At 47.8% G+C, this 19,093-nt stretch overlaps 1 protein-coding gene across 2 annotated transcripts in view; it reads right to left on the bottom strand.

Annotated features, from left to right (window-relative positions):
* Window positions 1-277: 277 nt before the first annotated feature.
* Window positions 278-19,093, bottom strand: part of CREBL2 (cAMP responsive element binding protein like 2) — a 383,473-nt gene continuing 364,657 nt past the window's right edge. For both annotated transcript variants that reach the window (XM_078673549.1, XM_078673555.1), the window contains one exon: window positions 278-2,294. Coding sequence is in view for 1 of the 2 variants with exons in the window: in XM_078673555.1 (XP_078529681.1) it covers window positions 2,293-2,294 (2 nt within the window). In the remaining variant the exon portion in view is untranslated. The remainder of the gene's footprint in view (window positions 2,295-19,093) is intronic.

Below are 19,093 nucleotides of genomic sequence, written 5' to 3'. Positions count from 1 at the left end.
GTGAATCTATGAAAGATACCCCAATACTGGATAAGTTGTTCAATCCACTACCTATAGTGAGCAGTTCACGGATGTACTTATGAAGATTATCAATGATCTTGCATTACGAAAAATCAACACAAATAAATTTCATAATATACTTCAGTTGTTGGCAAAGGGTTCTGTTTTCACTCATCACACTACTATTCATACAAACCTTTCCAGTCACAAAGCTCACTTTAGATAAAATCGCAATTGCAGAATCGACTTGACAGTACACAAATTAAACCCCTCGATGTGTTAAACAAAATCATTTTATTGTATTTTTATGTTAAGTGACGTGACAGTACAAAACTATTCATTTCTCCCTGCAACATTTCTTGGAACAAAAAAAGCTGTACAAAAAAGGCCAATTTCACAACAGATAAACAACTAAGATTTTTAATTTCAGATGCCTAAATTGTACACAAACCAACTGGATCCAACATTTTAGCAGCTCACTGATTTTGAAAGTAAATACTGTAAACTGCATACAGACTAACAAGTGAAAATATAATTCTGCCCAGTTCCATACAAAAGCTATAGTAGCAAGAGACCTCCACTTCAAAGAAGCCCATGAACTTAACAGAAAGGCTTTAAGCAGTGACAGCATTGGGAACACACAAGATGCGGTGGACGGACCCATCTCAATACACATGTGATGGTCTGGAATTGTAGGTAGGGTATGGCTTCAGCCATGCGTGCAAAGATGGTAGTACATATGTATTCACAGTGACCCATTCAAGCAGGAGAAAACATTGAATGGAGATGGTTGACAAAACAAAGACCACTGTTAAGTAACTTGATTTATGCTTTTGCTCATCACTGAGGTGGGAAAAGATGGAGTAGAGGGTGGGCTGACAATACAGCTTGACATGCACTAGTACCTCACCTCCTGTTACATATATTTACTGAAGCAAGAGGGTATGAAGAACAATGATCAGTATTTTATGGAAAGGAATACCCACAGAGTCCATATAAAGGCACTGCCTCACCATGGGCAATTACTATTTCTAAGTTTAGCCACAGTCTGAACAAAGCCCAGGTGGAGCACAAGTTGATTAGGACTACAGAGACATCTGCAAGTCAAAAAATTGAAAGGCTGTCTTTCAATGTCCCAGCCTTTGGACACAGGCACTTGGGACCCATTGATCACTTTCAGCTATGCCATACTTAAAACTGCCTCAAGAAGGGTTTGCATATAGCTCAACAAAAACCTGTGCTCTGCATTACAGTACAAGTCACTTTAAAACTCAGCTTTTTACAGGAGAGAACACAGTACAGATTTGGACTTGTCAAGGGAACAAAATGGAAATCAGAAAGATAAAACTGTATAAACTTGTGCGTGTCAGCAATTCTTTTCCAAAGGAGTGGTGCCCAAGGTTTGGTGGGGTGTGCAGGATGCTTGTCAATGTTGTTGCGTAAGATCAATCCAAGCAAGTCCATTCCTTTGCATCTCTCCTTCTATGGGGATTCATTTTGGTTTCTTTTAGGTCTGGCAGCATTCAACAACGGCAGGACCATGTGCGGTGGCAGCAGTGAACTTGGTACTTTGCAGAGTGAAATGAACATACAGTGGTTCCTGCTACGCAGAGCTCACAGTCTCATCATCACAAAGCAACAAGTAAAAGGCTAACACGACTTGCCCAAGGCCACACTAAGGTTTGGGGAGAGAAGGGACTGAAATCTTAGATGCGAGTCCCTTTCGCTCCTTTCAAACCCACTTTTTTTTTTTTAGCAATTTTCTTTTCCTTAACTATCATCCGTTTAATAAAATACAGGCAATAAATAGCAGTCATACAAAAATAAAATAAAAAATATTTCTTTTCAGCATAGATGTGGCCAGGGTGTCAGTTTAAAAGCAGAGATCAGCTGTCCCATAAAGGTGGTCTTTGGCCTTCTATTTCCTTCTTTCAAAAGGTGCAAAATGCAATGGGACAGCCCTGGCATGTCTTCCTCACCCCCAAAAATATGTCTGAAAATCTTTAGGAGAAAATAGGGTTAACCTCTAGGAAGCCATCCTGTCGTAGCAGGCCTTCCCGACTAGCATGTCCCTAGTCAACCTATCCAAGTCTCTTGAGAAGCAGTTTCAGACCCCACAACAGGCTATGAGGCACCTAGACATTTACAAATGAATTTCAACTGCTGGGCAAGTCAGGGTAAACCACCTTCGGATCCATCTGGAGTCTAGTTATCAAGTCTTCTCCCATATAACATGCTGAAGTGCAGAACCCGGAAGGGCAGCGTTAGAGGCAGCACATTCCAACCGAAGCATCCTAGAATGAAAGAAACGAGAGTTTAACCTAGGAAACAAAGGACGGGTCATTTACAACTCCATTTTATGTACAACCATTTCATCTTACGTGGGTTAAATAGCAAGGCCCACAATTTCAATCACAGAACATTTAGACATCTCTCTTTTACTACCTAATAAGGGAACTAGTATCACACGGAACATCCAGAACTAACGTGGACAGATTTTGTCAATAAGAGAGTTCATCGGCCGACGATATACAAAGAAAAGGTAGAAGCGCCCTCAGGCAGGAAAACGTTTTTCAAATAATTACCGACTGGAAACAACTGCAGTATTTTGAACCACTGGTAACTGCTCTGGGTGCACTACATTCCACTTTTTTAGCTCATCCGAGCCATTATATAAAATGACTGACCATAAGTAAATTATGTTCATTCTTCAACGGGGCAGTCCTGTCAGAAATACCAGGTCACATTCAATGTATACACTAATACAAGCAAACCCACGCTGATCGCAATGAGAGATGAAAGACGGGCTTGAACGTGGCCAAAAGTAATTACCAGAATAGGGTGACCAAGTGTCCCGGATTCGCCCGGACAGTCTAACAGTTCTCCCAGCAGATTTCGATAGAATTGGCTCATATCCCGTTTAAGGGTAAACTGAAAACAGTGAGAGGCACTTAGTTAAGTGTTCCAAAGCAGGGCTAGTGAGCAGCTGTTATGAGTAAGCAACTTAATTAACTGGTATAGTACTGTTTTAAAAATTACATTTTATTTATTTTCATAGTGCTTCTTCTGTGTTTCTATGAGGACGAGGGATGTCATTATTTGCAACTTTATTGATGTAAATTTGTAGTCATTCCTCTATTTTTGCGAAAAGTCTGATTTTTGGGTCGCACGATCTGGTCACCCTATACCATTAAGGGAGGTCAACCCAAGCATTTCATTCATGACTTAGTGTCTTTTTCAGTGAGTCACTATGTGGCGCTTACACAAGTCAAGTAGCTTTCTGTGTCAAGCTACAATTCGACTAGACAGGGTTGAAACCGGTCTGTGGTGTGTTCCTTTATGGAGTGCACGTGTTCTAACAGTTACGGCTGGAAAGACCCTTTGGCCAAACCCGGGACAGGTTAAACATAGAAGGACTAAAGGATGATGATGAAAATGTAATGGGCCCATAAGAAAGTGTGTGGTGGCAGTGACCGTCAAACACTGACAACTGTTCTGAAGGTTACAGTCCAGAACAATGTTTCCATACTACAACTCTCCTACTTTTAAATGTAGACCGATATTTAAGCTACTTTTTCGTGTAGATTACACTTGGTACCTTGATAATTACTGTGAACCTCGGGCATTCAGCATGGACTCGTGTAAAATGTTATAGGCTCCGATTTATTTGAAGTCTTCACTTACATGACAAGTTCATTTTTAAAACAAAAGCTATGGGAGCGTGGGATGACCTCTCCCGTGCTGCCCTTCCCTGTGACTGCCCCCCCCCCTCCCCACCCCTCTCCAGTCCTTACTAAACCAGTGGTTTGCAGTGCTCAGCACCCAGTTGTCAACACCAGCACTTATGACAATCTGCCACAAGGTGGCGCGGTTTTTCTAGTTTAGAGATAAGCACAAAAGCAGTTTATTAATTCAATATACATTAAAAGGACTAATACCAGCTACCCAAGCAATTCATATGGCTTAGGGGTCCTAGAAAAGCCTGCTTTATCACACTTGTAGGAGTGTGATGTTTAGTAGTTGTGTTAGTACGGTCATTGGCAGTGCTGGCAGGAGCAATGGGTGGTGAAAGCTGCAGTGGCCTCCTGACGAGGGCCTTGGCACTTATACTTTTTATTTATTTTTATTTTTTTACAAATTAAGCACTGCTTGTCCCCTTCTCTCCGCTGGGAGCAAGAACTGAAGCTCCAGCTGACCTCCTGCTGCAGAGCCTCAAGCTAAGACATTAATAATTACTTAAGTTTGTTTCAAACTTTAAAGGAATCTCTGGACTTTCAATGCTACTATTCTGGTGTGCTCAACAGGCCTGGTTCTAGCGGGTGGGCCGGGCCCACCCAAACATGAGCCTAGCCCACCCAAACAGGAGCCTTGGCCCTCGCAGTGAGGGCTTAACGTCAGGGCGCGCACACAGTTTTAGATATTATCGCAGCCGCACCCGAGTACTTCACAGGTCTTTAAAAGCCCATTTACATGTTAACGAGGCTTTGTTTATTTTTTCACCCCTTCATCTCCACATGGCCAAAAGCGACAAACTCTTTCTTTGACAACAGTAACCTTTGCCTACTGTTCTGCTGTGTGGATATTTCTTTTTCTATGCAGTGCAGGAGAAAATAAGTTTGTTTATTCCTATTCACCTTTCCTGACCCCTGCAGTGGCTTATCACATCAGGCTGTGACACAAAGTTTGACTAATGGAGATGTGGTCTTGCTCATCACTTGGTAGCATTCCCACGAGTAAAACAGTATCCTGCTTCCCCTTACCCATGTGACGGCCATACCAAACAAAGCACTTTGCACTTTCTCCTCATATGTGATCTGTATCTGAACTTTCGTATTGGATTTTTAAAACCCTTGTTTTTAAAATATTGTACCTTTACTACGGAAGCTGCTATGAGGTTGATTTTTACAATGCAAGAACCTGATATATGTTTCTTCACTGCAACTTTTATTCTCAAATCTATCGATGCAAGGAAAAGTATGATGTTTTAAGTAGTACTAATGATTTGTCGGATTTTATATTTCAATTGTACAGTATTGGTTTTTCTAAACAAATGTCTGTTGATGTATTTTCTTTCTGTGCTTTTATGGTTGTTTTTTATGAACCAAATAAAGCTTATTGAAATGAAAATGAATGACTAATGGATTAGGTAAGAGAATGTGTTACTAAATTTTCTCTTTTTAAAATCTGCGCAGGGCCGGGGCTCTCTCTACGGGCACGCACGGGGCTCTCTCTACAGGCATGCACGGGCCCCCTCCACAGGCGCACTGAGGACCCCTGCCAGATGCACTTGCTGGAAGCGGAGGAGCCAGGAAGTGTCTGTAGTTAGGAAAGCGTGTGCTTGTCAAATAAAAAAACAAGCATTGGCATAGCCAATAGGTCTCACCTTTGGGACTTTATAAGTGTTTAGGCATGCAACACTTGATGTTGCACCAAGGATATTGTGCTAGCTAACTAAACACTTATAAGGTCCCAAAGGCGAGACCTATTGCCTTTGCCAATGCTTGTTTTCATAGCATACGCATGAATAAGTCGGCGCAGTATAAGATACATTTTGTGACCAGAACTGACCCTCGGATCTTCGTCCTAACCCAGTGAAATCCCTGCACCTAAGGAAGCCGCTGAGGAAAGCAAATCCATCTCGCCGGACCCGCTTCGCGGGTCCCGCAGCGCTTTGCCTGGCAGAGGCGGCTGGTTGTGTGGGAGTGTTCCTGAAGAGGCGCGGGCAGGTGAGAGCGTCGGCGGGGCTGCGAGCACACAGGCAGGGACTCCAGTGTCCAGGAGCCCCTGCGTGCCCAATCCACCACACCTGGGCTGCTCTCCCCGCCGGCCACGCCCCCCGCCTAACGGATAGAAATTCAGCCTCTCTCTCCAGTTACTTGGGACCTTTTGTGACCAGAACTGACCCTCGGATCTTCGTCCTAACCCAGTGAAATCCCTGCACCTAAGGAAGCCGCTGAGGAAAGCGAATCCATCTCGCCGGACCCGCTTCGCGGGTCCCGCAGCGCTTTGCCTGGCAGAGGCGGCTGGTTGTGTGGGAGTGTTCCTGAAGAGGCGCGGGCAGGTGAGAGCGTCGGCGGGGCTGCGAGCACACAGGCAGGGACTCCAGTGTCCAGGAGCCCCTGCGTGCCCAATCCACCACACCTGGGCTGCTCTCCCCGCCGGCCACGCCCCCCGCCTAACGGATAGAAATTCAGCCTCTCTCTCCAGTTACTTGGGACCTTTTGTGACCAGAACTGACCCTCGGATCTTCGTCCTAACCCAGTGAAATCCCTGCACCTAAGGAAGCCGCTGAGGAAAGCGAATCCATCTCGCCGGACCCGCTTCGCAGGTCCCGCAGCGCTTTGCCTGGCAGAGGCGGCTGGTTGTGTGGGAGTGTTCCTGAAGAGGCGCGGGCAGGTGAGAGCGTCGGCGGGGCTGCGAGCACACAGGCAGGGACTCCAGTGTCCAGGAGCCCCTGCGTGCCCAATCCACCACACCTGGGCTGCTCTCCCCGCCGGCCACGCCCCCGCCTAACGGATAGAAATTCAGCCTCTCTCTCCAGTTACTTGGGACCTTTTGTGTCCAGAACTGACCCTCGGATCTTCGTCCTAACCCAGTGAAATCCCTGCACCTAAGGAAGCCGCTGAGGAAAGCGAATCCATCTCGCCGGACCCGCTTCGCGGGTCCCGCAGCGCTTTGCCTGGCAGAGGCGGCTGGTTGTGTGGGAGTGTTCCTGAAGAGGCGCGGGCAGGTGAGAGCGTCGGCGGGGCTGCAAGCACACAGGCAGGGACTCCAGTGTCCAGGAGCCCCTGCGTGCCCAATCCACCACACCTGGGCTGCTCTCCCCGCCGGCCACACCCCCCTGCCCATTACCTTAGCAGCCTATCAGCCTACTGCATTAGTGTTTAAAAGTGTACTGTGCCACCGCTTCGCGGGAGCGCGCCGGGAGAAGCCCGGGACAAGGGCGGGACCGTCTGCGGCCGTCCGGGGCCGAGGGAGGCCGGGCTGGGCCCACCCTCTTACGCCTGCACCTTCTCGATTGCAGTTGGACTACGGAGTAGGATACGGTCATGCCCTCACCAGCCCTATGCGAAACTCCAGCAAGGGCGGGGGGAGGCAACACTGGGACTTTGGACAAATACTTCAAATCGGCTAAGGGTGAAGGGGGAAAGGAAAGCTCCTTAGAGAAGCGCAGGGTAGAGCGTCGTCGCTCCATAGAAACTATGAAAAACAGACCTCTTAGCGAGATGATTCCTTATCCCATCTCCCAAGAGGAAAGCACCCTTAACGGCAGTCAGGATCTGTCAACCCAAGAAGGGGTCCCCCTACTATTACGGGATAGCATTCTCAACCCCGGCACGTTGCCCGAGCAGACTACGGAGGCTACCCCACTCCCAATCCCCACCAGTTTGTCTGTTGATTTGGTTACCCAAACACCCCCCGTAGCCAAAGCCAATAAAAATAAGGCCTAGAAAACTGTTGTGGCGGAGGTGCATGGCCCTCCACCCAACAAGCGCAGAAGGAAGACGAGGGGGGGGCAAGGGAAAACCAAGATACCCCATTCAGACTTTGGTAAAAACCATAAGCCTGTACTCATCCCCGATAGGTCCAGAGAGAATGTACACACTGCCACTCCCCCTAAGGGCATGAACACTATTACCGCTGTTGCCAACAGTGATCCAGGGGTTAACTCGCTTAACACAGCACCCCCTGCTACATCTCTGGGGAACATAGAATTCCTACTCAGATCATTACTGCTGCCTATCAGCGAGAGTCTGAAAAAAGTAGAGATCAGGCTTACCATCTTAGAGGCAACCCTAACCTGTCTGAACACCATGGCTAGCAAGCAGACTAGAACAATCGGACCCAATCCATCTACAGGAACCCTCCCCAATATACAAAACCCTTCCTTTAATGCAGGAGCCTTACAGGGCGCCGTTCCCCCTTTGCAGCCACTCATGGCTAATCCAGTCACAATCCCACACAATATTCTAAACATTATGCCTCCCCAGTTAGTAGCCCCAGCTCACCACAGTTCAGTCCCAGCCATAAATCCCGGGGACCCAGCCAATGCTAGTATTTCTTCTCCTCCCCCCGGCAAGCCCGCTTTGAGACCACGGAGACCGGACTTGCCGCCGGAAGCTAACAGCCTTATGGTGGTGTTGGCAGGTGCCCCCCCTCTTGAAATGGGTGAAAATGAAAATTTCCAGTCTCTCAAGAGGAAAGTTATCAAATGGCTGAATTGGAACAGACCTTTACCACCCCATTTTAATAATGAGATCATTATGGTCAGAAGGGTGCCATGGTTGGGGAAGACGAGGAAAACAATAATAGGGGACTGCATTATGGTGACTTTCCGAGACTCCGGTACTGTCTTACACATCTGCGCCGGAGCAAATAGATCATTGGACTCCACCATACAGACTCTGCCAGTCTCCTTCTTTCCACCCATCCGTATGCATCACGACCCGCCACAAGGCAATTGGACAAGGGTGGAACGGAGACCCAGATATAAGGAATATGCTGCACGTCCACTTTACCAACCACCTGATACACCCTATTTCCACTACAATCGTTTTAACTGTTTGAGCGGGCTGGATGGGGTTGATTGACTGTTCTCAAACAACTCTGTGACCTCGGACAATGGTCCCTGTGATCTCCCTGGGCCAACTGGATTTACCGCTGATAGTGTTCTCGATGTAGCAGTGGGTGTAGCATCTGGCATTGTCTCCCCCCACACCTCTAACCCTGCAACCCCTCCTACTGAGCACTTGAGACTAATCTGGTGGAATGTGGCCGGACTAGCTAATAAGCTGGTCACTCAAGACTGGGTAACTTACATCGAGACTGGGGACGTTTGTATGTTCCAGGAGACCTGGGCAAGGGAAGAACATAGGCACCAGGGTTACCAGGCATTTTCCATCCCGGCCAGGTGGGAGGGCAAAGGTCGCCCCTCAGGTGGACTCACTACCTGGGTGGCATCCCACCTAGGTTGCGAGGCTTTACGTTTACCGGTGCCATCTGACGATATCCTTGTGGTTCTACTGACCTGGCCGAATCAAGCGAAACTCGCCCTGATAAACATCTACTCCAGGCCAGTGGGAGTCGCTAGGGAATCACCCACCATAGATGAACTTTCAGACTACTTAGCTGAAATACCAAGAGATCTACCCTATGTAGTGGGAGGGGATCTAAACTCCCATTTTGAGCCACTGCCCGGCCTTCTAGAAGGCTTCTCAATGGAAGAAGAGGTCAGGTGGTCAGTACCTTCGGTAGAAGCTCCTCCCCCAAAGGCATGGACTCCCGTAGCATTGCAGATCACAGCTCTCACCCTAAAATTTGGAATTAGCGCCTGTAATGGGCGCATTAATTCCGATGTACCTAGCAGAACCACCTATAACAGAGCGAGAAGAGAATCTCGCTTGGACTATGTTTTGGTACAGATAATGAACTGGCCAGCTATCCAGGATTTTAGGGTTACTGAAAGACTAGATAGCGATCACAATGCCCTTGAACTTGATTTCATTCACCCCGGCGTTCAAACCTCTATAACACCTGGGGAGGAGAACAAACCTGAACTTCTACTGGGTAACAACAGGAGAAGAATCAGGTGGGAAAAACTGGCCTCGAGCCAAGAGAAACTCCCGAGGCTTTATGCAGGGCTAATCCCTATTTTGGAGACTGTGGGAGATCTAGCCATTGGGGTGGGCAACAAAGATTCCCATGACAAATTATACCAGGCCCACGAGGACCTCATAAAGGGTGCTGCCCCCAACCTTTTTAGTAACATAAAGAATTCAAGGAGAGGGCAGCAATATAAATCCCCATGGTATAATACAGCCTGCAGAAGGGAAAAGGGAGAACTTATTAGAAACATCAAGGAGGGCCTAGGTGGAGAGAAGCTAGGAGAAAGCAGACGGGCATACAAAAAACTAATTGCCCACGCCAAAACTGAATGGGAGGAGAACCAATGGGAGGAGCTTACTAATTCTCTCGCAATAAGAGATCACCGAATGTTCTGGAGACTAGTAAACGGGGGATCGGGGAGTCTCCACTCGGCAATTGAGCCTAACATCACAGCAGGGGTGTGGCAGGTACACTTTCAATCCCTTTATAGCTCAGAGTTGGGAGAAACCACGAATGACACTGGTATTGGTTGGCCTGACTATGAGGGGGATTTAATAACAGTGGGGGAGGTTAAGGCTGCAATAGCAGGAATTACATCGGGAAAGGCGCCAGGATTGGATGGCCTACTCGGGGACCTGTTTAAACAGGAGCCCGACGTTTGGGCCCCCTACCTTGCTGTTCTGTTTAATGGAGTTCTGAGCGGCATGGAAATCCTGAGTACTTGGCTGGGTGCGGAGGTGGTTCCCATATTCAAAAAGGGTTCGCCCCTCCTCCCAGCCAACTACAGACCAATCAGTCTGATTGATGTGTCACAGAAGCTGTTCGGTCGGATACTGTTGAACCGGCTTCAGGACTAGGTAGAAGAGATGGGTGTCCTTAGTCCGTACCAAGCGGGCTTTAGGAAGGGAGTTTCTACAGTGGATCAGGTCTTCCGATTGAATATCATCTATTGGAGGGCAGCGATATTCGAAGGCGACAGCTTATACACAATATTTGTGGACTTGAGGGCCGCCTTCGACCTGGTGCCCAGAGGGAAACTTTGGAGTGTTCTGGCCGAGATGGGCGTCCCCCCGGATATCCTGATAATCCTACAGAGATTGCATCATAACAACTATGCTCGAGTGAGGTGCGGGAAACTTGGGGCACTGACGGACAGTTTCCCCGTTGACAGGGGGGTTAGACAGGGCTGTGTGTTGGCACCGACCTTGTTCTGCCTCTTTGTCAACGGGGTAATCGCCCACCTAAATGCCACTGAATATACTGACGCCCCAAAGCTGAACGGCGGCAGGGTGCCTGCAATCATGTTTGCAGACGACACCCTGCTGCTGTCCAAAACCCCTATGGGGATACAGAGGATCCTTGACTCATTTGTGGCCTTTTGCACTGACAGGGGATTAGAAATCAACGCTGCAAAAACCAAGTTTATGGTCCTGAACCCAAGTCAAAAACTGCGTCCGAACCCATTATTGGGAGGGTCACGGCTAGAGAGAGTTTCCACCTTCGAATATCTTGGTGTAACCCTTAATGAAACCATGTTCTGGGGACCACACCAGACTAGGGCCAACCTCAAACTAGTACAGATTACAGGGGGGGATCGCTCGGATGATGAAGGGCTCCACATACCGTCCGTTGGGGCCGCTCATCCAGATCTATAAGGCACAGGCTAGGGGTGCCACCATGTATGGGGCGGAACTGTGGGGCCATACATCTTCCCGTAGCCTGTCTATAACTGAGAACAACTTTATTAGACAGATAGTTGCACTTCCGCCCAGCACCCCGCTCCTTCCCCTGAGGATGGATCTGGGTCTGCGACCAATAGCTGACGAACTAGGTCTCAGACCCATAGTCTTCTGGCGAAGGCTATGGAGTAGCGAAGAACTTTCTGCCTACAGGGCGGAACTGAGGGAGCTTCTGACCCATCCCAAAGCGTTACAGATCCCCTGGATAAAATATATACAAAAATCCTGTGAGAGACTGGGGTTCCCTGATCTCTGGTCCGATCCTGCTAATGCCTCATTAAATATCTCACGGAGAGCTTTGGCCAATGTCTACCACGAACAGAAACTAGCCATGGCCTTGGATTCCCAGGGTGAGGGGTCACTTACATCTGTATTTGCGAAAAGCAAGGACTCATATAGGCTGGAGAGGGTTTTGGACGCTATGTCCCCTGTGCTGGCCAGGAAGCTGTTTCTCCAATGGAGATATGGCACATTGCCTCTGCGATCTTTTACCAGCTCCTGGTCAACACCGCCCTCCACCAAGCAGTGCCCGGCATGTACTGGTGCTGAGGAAAGCGATCTACATGTGGTCCTGTTTTGCCCAATTTACAAGGCAGCGAGGAAATACTGGCTCCTTCCAGTTATTAGAAACCTTGGTTGTAGGGAGTATCTCCCGATGTACAGAATCTTAAAAACCGATGTTTCAAGCCCAATTGTGTTTGCACTAGCAACATTTCTTACTAATGTCTGGCACACTCGCACCCGTATTCTGAAGTCGCAGGCTCCCATCTAATTTTAAGTCTACAATTTTAAATGCAATTTTATTAGCATGAAACTCCTAGAATGGAACGATTTTACATTGTATAAGTATGTATTGATTGTTTACCAGGATGATTTTTTAATGGTTGTACATGTTTTTACTGTATATCTTTTATGGCCGAAATAAAGATTGATAATGAATAAGATACATTTCTCATCACAAATGGACGATACCGTTTTATAAGCCTATGTTCATTTTAATAGCGAAATTGCCTCCGAATTGTTTTGTCCTAGTCGCAGTATTAACTTTTTTTTTCAGAATAATTTTAATCTCAACTGTAATTTTCAATGGATCGGTTAAGAATTGGGCTGACCGCTGTAGTAGGCACAGTAAAAATCTGAATAACACAACAGCAGACTGATGAATGAAAAAAACTGGCTGAAAAAACCTACACATAGGTAATATTACATATGGCTTAAATAACCCTACTGTACGTTTTAAGGATTTAGCAAGTTACAGACAAGTTCCATGACTATATAGAAGAATGAGGCTGAAGGCAAAGTTCTAACACTAAAAAGCAGTTAGATATTGGTTGCAAAATATATTTATATCACTTTAACATAAGTAATTTTAAAAATAACGCTCTTTAATTACATGAAGTGCACAAAAAATAAACATGTTGCCATAATATTGTCCTTCTGCATATCACTGTTCATCTAGAAAAACAAAGCAGAAGAAACAAGCATTGGCATAGCCAATAGGTCTCGCCTTTGGGACCTTACAAGTGTATAGCCATGCAACAGTTGATGTTGCACCAAGGATATTGTTCTGGATAACTAAACACCTATCTTAAAGACGAGACCTATTGGCTATGCCAATGCTTGTTATCATTATCATGGCCGATGCAGGACAACAATAAGACAATACAAAATGCCCAGATAACGCTGGTGGTTAATGGTGGTTAATAATCTTGCTGAAGAGTAATCATTTGTCTGTTAGTAGTTTTTAAATGCAGATGAACTGTATTGTATGTGGATAGCTCAGTGGGTTACTGCCTTTGTCACACAGATCCTTAAGTTACTTGGAGTTCAGAAGTTACAATCCTAACACAAAACAGTGACCAGTGGCACTGTCATCAAAGAGCTGCATACAAACATGAATGGTATAGTTAGAACGTTGCTTTTTTTGTTTTGTGATATAGTTAGAACTGCCCCAGTCTTTCATTATTCTAATGTTGCTAAAATGAGTATGTTTAGGCAGATACACATTTTTATCAGTAAAGCTGACCCCCATGGAATACTCTTTCAATCCTAAGGTTGTGTTTCCCCATACCAAACCCTCTTAAAATATACCGCCCACCGGTATGGATGACATGTGATTCATACACCTTGTAATCCTCATTGGCTTATGTGACATTCCCTGTAGACTGATTTACATACTTGTATGTGAAATGCATATGAGAGAGGGGCTACGTAAAGATGAGGGGCAATGTTGGAGGGTGGCAGTGAGGGAATCAGAGGAGGAGGTAGTGGTAGGGGCTATGAAGCGATGAGGGGCACTGTTGGAGTGTGGAAGTGAGGGAATCCGAGGAAGAGGTCATGGGGTGGAGGGGGGGCCAGGGAGAGATAAGGGGCACTGGTGGAGGTTGATAGTGAGGGAGTCTGAGGAGGAGGTCATAAGGGGGAGGGGCTATGGGGAGATGAGGGGCACTTGTAGCATGTAGCAGTGAGGGAATCCGAGGAGGCGGTCAATAGGGGGGCCATGGAGGGATGAAGGGCACTGTTGGAAGGTGGTAGTAAAGGTATGTACGGAGAAAGAGGTTATTGGTGCGGTGTCAAAAAAGACTTTTGCATCAGCGCTGAAGCTGACTGTCATGGCCTTTCTGTTTTTGTTTATTTAATTAGCAGTCGGGTCATAAGGGCTACTGTGGAACCTACTTTAAAGTGCGTGCTAATTATATTTACTGCTATATTCAATGTTTTAAGTTTGAAGGTGATTTTACTAATGTTTTTACCGGGAAAAATGAAAGTGGAGCCCGATGGTGCCTGATATGGGGCTGGGGCCCAAGGTCAGCTGGGAGATAAGGTGCACTGGAGAGGAGTAGTGGATAATCAAACCTGTAAGGGAGTGCGTTGCAGAGTCCGTGGTCAGGTGGAGGTAGTAATGAAGAGGGATTCTCCCTGAAGGCTCGCACAGAGGGAGCCTGAGAAGTGTCACTTGCCCGATACTCCCACCTCAGACACCTCCTCTTCCCATCAAAGGAACATTACATGGAAAAAACTTTTTGAGAGTGATAATATTTAGAAAGAGATTTGGAAAAGAGTGCGATTTACTGGGCCTTGTAAGACTAAGAAGAGATAAAGGAGGGCCCTGAAGCAGGCCTGCCTAGACATATATGCGACAAATCGAGCCCGCAGTGGCCCACCCAAATGCACCCTTGGCCCACCCAAATAAAAATTCCTGGAGCCGAGCCTGGTGCTCAACCCTCTTCTCAAAAACCAGATTTGTATTTAAAACTGTGAAACCCGTTGGGACGCTGGAACAGATCTCCGAAAACCAGGGCGGTACGGAGAAATCCGAGACTTCTGGCCACCCTACTCTTACGGGGTAGAGCCAACAAGGTCTGTAATGGCATAATGAGCAAACATGATGGCGCAAAATGTGGATTAAAGTAAGTACGAGTGGATGAAATGGATTTGAATATTAGTTCATCAATACATATTAGTAAATAGTTGCCGCTTGCTATCACTCCTTGGGTAATTAGGCAAGAAATATTGCCCCTGCTAAGAGCACATGAGCATACGTTTGTGCTCACAGCGCCTGGTAGACATTTTAATTGTTTCCTGAGGACGTGCATGTACACTTTCCTAATTTTTTTAAATATTTACTTAAATACCAATGTTCCTTCCTCATTATGAGGCCAGGCTCGAACCTATGACCTCAGCCTCCTAGGCTAACCCGCTTATCTCTTGTGCTATGCTGCTCGGTCTATTCAGCTAGTTACCCGGGTGGCACATATTATAGAGAATTTCTTGCACTGATTCAATAACAGTTGTGCTGGTCCTGCCAGGATTGGCCCTTTTATCTAGCGTGATTTGACGCGATGGTATAGAAGCGCTTTACACAAGCAGAAGTTCCAGTATACAAGAACACATTTTCAGGTCTCGGACCTAAAGGCTGCGCTTGCGCAGTCTGGGGTCGGAGATTTAATATCTTTTAGTAGCGCTTTGGAACCCGCCTCTGTGCCCTGTCTTTCCTCCATTGACTGGCTTCCTAAACGGAGGCCAGCCATTGGAGGAGAGATGCATCACTCTGACTTAGCCCCGTCTTTTTCGGATTTGGGGGCGTAAGTTTTGCTGTTCTTTAGACAGTGACGTTGTCTGTCACTCAAAACAGCAAAACCACGCCCCCGAATCTGAAAAATTCAGAAGCTGGCGGGCGCCATTTTTTCTCGTCTGCGGTGAGGTGAGGATCGATCGTCTTATGCCGCAGGACCCTGCCGCCGCCTCTTCTACCCAGTCCCCCACCCTCCTATCCCCTGGGTGCCCGGAGATCACTGCTGCCGCCGGCTCCGTTTGAAGGCCCTGAAAAATGGTAATGCTGCCAAATCCGCTGTAGGCTGCAACAAACACCGCACCCTCCCCTCCTACCTTTCCAATATGGGGGAATTTCCAGCCCGCATCAGTGTAAGTAAGACGGCTGCCTGTGCCCGAGGGGGCTGCCTGTGCGGCTTGTGCTCTGATGAGGGGCGGCTTGGAGGTGTGGGCACCCTGTGCAGCAAACCCGCTGGTGAAGGGGGCACTTGTTTAACTGCAGAGTCTTGTTTACACTCCCGTGTGTTTAGATTTCCGGGCACTCACGGGGCGCTGTGCTGCGTTTGTGGCTGCACGACTGACCGTCAGCACAGGTACACACCCTCACACCTCTCCCTGCATTTGTGTACAAGGCCCGGCCTGGCTGTGGCGAGGGGTGTCCCTCGGACTAGGGGGCCACGAAGATGTTATAGACCCCATGAAAGTGCAACTGGTGCTAGAAGCAGGAATAGCCGAGAGAGTGGGGTCTGTCGGCGGCGAGTGCGGTTCTTCATGCGCTGGGTTTGTGTGAGCAGTGGGTGTTGTGAGGGAACGGATGGGCGCCACGAACACGATGTTGTGGAGCTACGAAAATGTATCGGTTCTGGCCTGGTGGTGGCGTGCAGTTGTTCCTGGGTGCGTATGTGTGGATAGTGTTTTTTGTGACATAACGTGAGGGCGTCTGGAAGGAGATGCATTCAAGGTAGGAACTGGAAAATTGTTGCTAGAGGCAATCCCGGCACCGCACTGAGGGCGCCGGTTCTGTCCGTCGGAGGAGTTGGTTGTTCCTGGGTACGCGTGGGTAGGTAAGCAGTGTCTGAGGGTGCCTTGAAGAAGATGTTATCGAGCTAGGAAAGTGCAGTGCGTTTCTGGGACGTCCCCAGCCCCGTGCTGGGGACGGTTCTTTCCGGCAGCGCAGTGTGTGTCAGTGGGTGCTCTGTGCTTCTGTGGGCATTGCTCCGTTTTCTCGTCCGCCTGGATAAGGACGTGTGAATGGGCTTCTTCTAAAGGTGTTGTTGCCAGGAGCTTGACAGCTGTCAGTTTCTTCTCATGATATGTTATTGAAACCATAGTTTATTTCCACCGTTTCTCCCTCTATTATATTTTGGCATATTGTCAACATTTTGCTTGTTGTGTATGTGTTTTGTTTTTATAAAGGCGTGAAGTTTCCAGTCATTGTTTGTTCATGTATTTTTATCCTGGCTGGAGTTGATCGCATTCCTTCTCCCCTTTGTCCTTGGCCCTGTGTTTTGACACCGATCCCGAGTGGAGCAGACCTGCTGGATTCTGATAACACAGACCGGGAGACCTTTAAATTCGGCTCGCTCTCGGCTTCATGTTTTTTTGCTGTGACCTGGCAGTGTCACTTCGCGTTTCCTTGTGGGCACGGCCGGCTTCCTTCGGAAATCCAGTCCAGCCCACTCCTTCCCAGCGCTATAGTACCGACAGACCAAGTTATTTATATGAGATATATTTATCACCAAATATTCCCGGATTTACGTCGTTCAGTAGCGAGCGCAACTGTCACAAGTTGTTGTATTTGTTTAAGCGCGATTAAAGGGTCGGCAATGCGGATAAAACTTCCTCACTGAGGTACTGCGTGATGGGGGAGGGGCTCCCAAGCCTGAGTTATTTCACCCTGCAGTTCAGGTGGAGCCGGCGGGGCTGGGCAGGCTGGCCTTTCATTCCACCGGCCTGTTCCCCGGTGGGCTGGAGCCAGAGGTCGGCTTGGAAAGTCCTGGCCGCAGCCGGGGCCTCTCTCTGTCCTCAGGTCCACACATAAATTGCAGCCTGAAGAAGGGAGAGAAAGAGGAAGGGGAGACAAGGAGCCGAGAGATGGGGAAAGCGAGGGAGGAGAGTAGGGGGGAGAGAACTGATGCACTGAAAGAGATGAAGGGGGGAGGGTTGAGATTCCCCCCCCCCCACACACACTTGCTTTGGTTCCACAGTCGGACCTGGGCAGAGCCATGCTTTTCTTACATGTAAATTTAAAAGCACCGAAGCTAAGGCCGCTGTGTGAGGAAACAGATACACGTTTGCATCTTACTCGAATTGTTGTTAAGTTCATTAATTACTAATAGCAGCGACAGCCAATGTATGTTCACATGGCCTGGCGATGACAGGAACATCTATGCACAGGTGTGTTGCAGGGCACACGGCGCGGTACACAATGTCTGCCATGTGAGTGAGGCCCTGAGCACACTGGGCAGAGGGCTGCGGCTGAAGAGCATTGCTGTGTGACTCAGTCCTGTGCACTCCAGACTTCTTCGGACACCTGATCCACTGACAGATTTACTTTAGGGAAGGGAGGTTAGGTTTATTTATCCCCATGGTTAGATGTGGGGTACTGTTAGTGTCAGGGTCGGCACGCGGTAGTGGCAGTGTTAGCGCTCCCCAGGGGTGATGCGGATTCTAGGGGTACAGTGCCAGGGCTCAGGGCGTCCTAGCCGTCAGAGTTGTCTTCGAGGGGGGCCACCCAGTGAACACAAACACACCAATTTTCCCACTGCTGCGTCACTAGCAGTCACCATCAACAGGCACGCTAGAATGTGGCTTCCTCTGGTGACGTCACCTGGGAGGTTGTGACTTAATGTGACACCATTCATTGAGTACTCACAAAGCGCTGGGTTGGGGTGTGGGTGAGTCAGAGTTATGGTTAAATTGGAGGCTTGGTGTTTATGTTGAATTAGACAATGCCCCTTGGCATGCTGTTTATGGTGACTTTGAATGAGATATGACGCCAACGCTTGCTTCACCTTCTCAATTTGGGCTTTATTAACACTTTCACTCTCTCTTTCACAACCTCTCTCTCTATCTCACTACATCACAACATCACTCTATGATTATATCTCACTACCTCACAACATCCCTCTCCCTCACTACCTCACTCTCTCTCTCACTACCTCACTCTCTCTCTATTTCAATACCTCACTCTCTCTCTCTATCTCACTACCTCACTCTCTCTCTGCTAATGCAATAGGAATCACATATGCAAAAAAAAAAAAACTTATGCCAATAGAAATAATGCCATTTATTTAGGGATACAAAAAATAAAAATAAATAATGAGCAATACCAATAGCTCTACCAATAATATTGCCGAGACCATTGCATTGTAAATGCTTGTTTGTTATGCGCGGGGGATTAAGTGATTTGCCCGGGATCACAGAATGTTGAGCTAGCGCCGAGGCCCGGGTTCTCAGTTCCAAAGTCGGAGCCTCGGCTGTTACACCACAGTCTGCCTGTAAATTCTGTAATTGCTTCCCTATTGCAGTAAGGCTACAGAACCCTGCTCAAACTGGTTCCCCCGCTTTTAAAATCAGCTGTCCAGTCCTTCGCCGCCACTGCTGGGGCATGACCCCTTGCTTTCAATAGGCAACAATTAGCATTTCCAGCATGGCACTACATGTTAGGCTACTACTTGTCTGGGCGCTGTGCG

This window comes from Lissotriton helveticus, chromosome 1_1, assembly GCF_964261635.1.
Source record: "Lissotriton helveticus chromosome 1_1, aLisHel1.1, whole genome shotgun sequence".
NCBI classification, from domain to species: Eukaryota; Metazoa; Chordata; class Amphibia; order Caudata; family Salamandridae; genus Lissotriton; species Lissotriton helveticus.
Note: the sequence above shows the minus strand (reverse complement) of the source record. Positions and strands in the feature narration are given on the sequence as shown.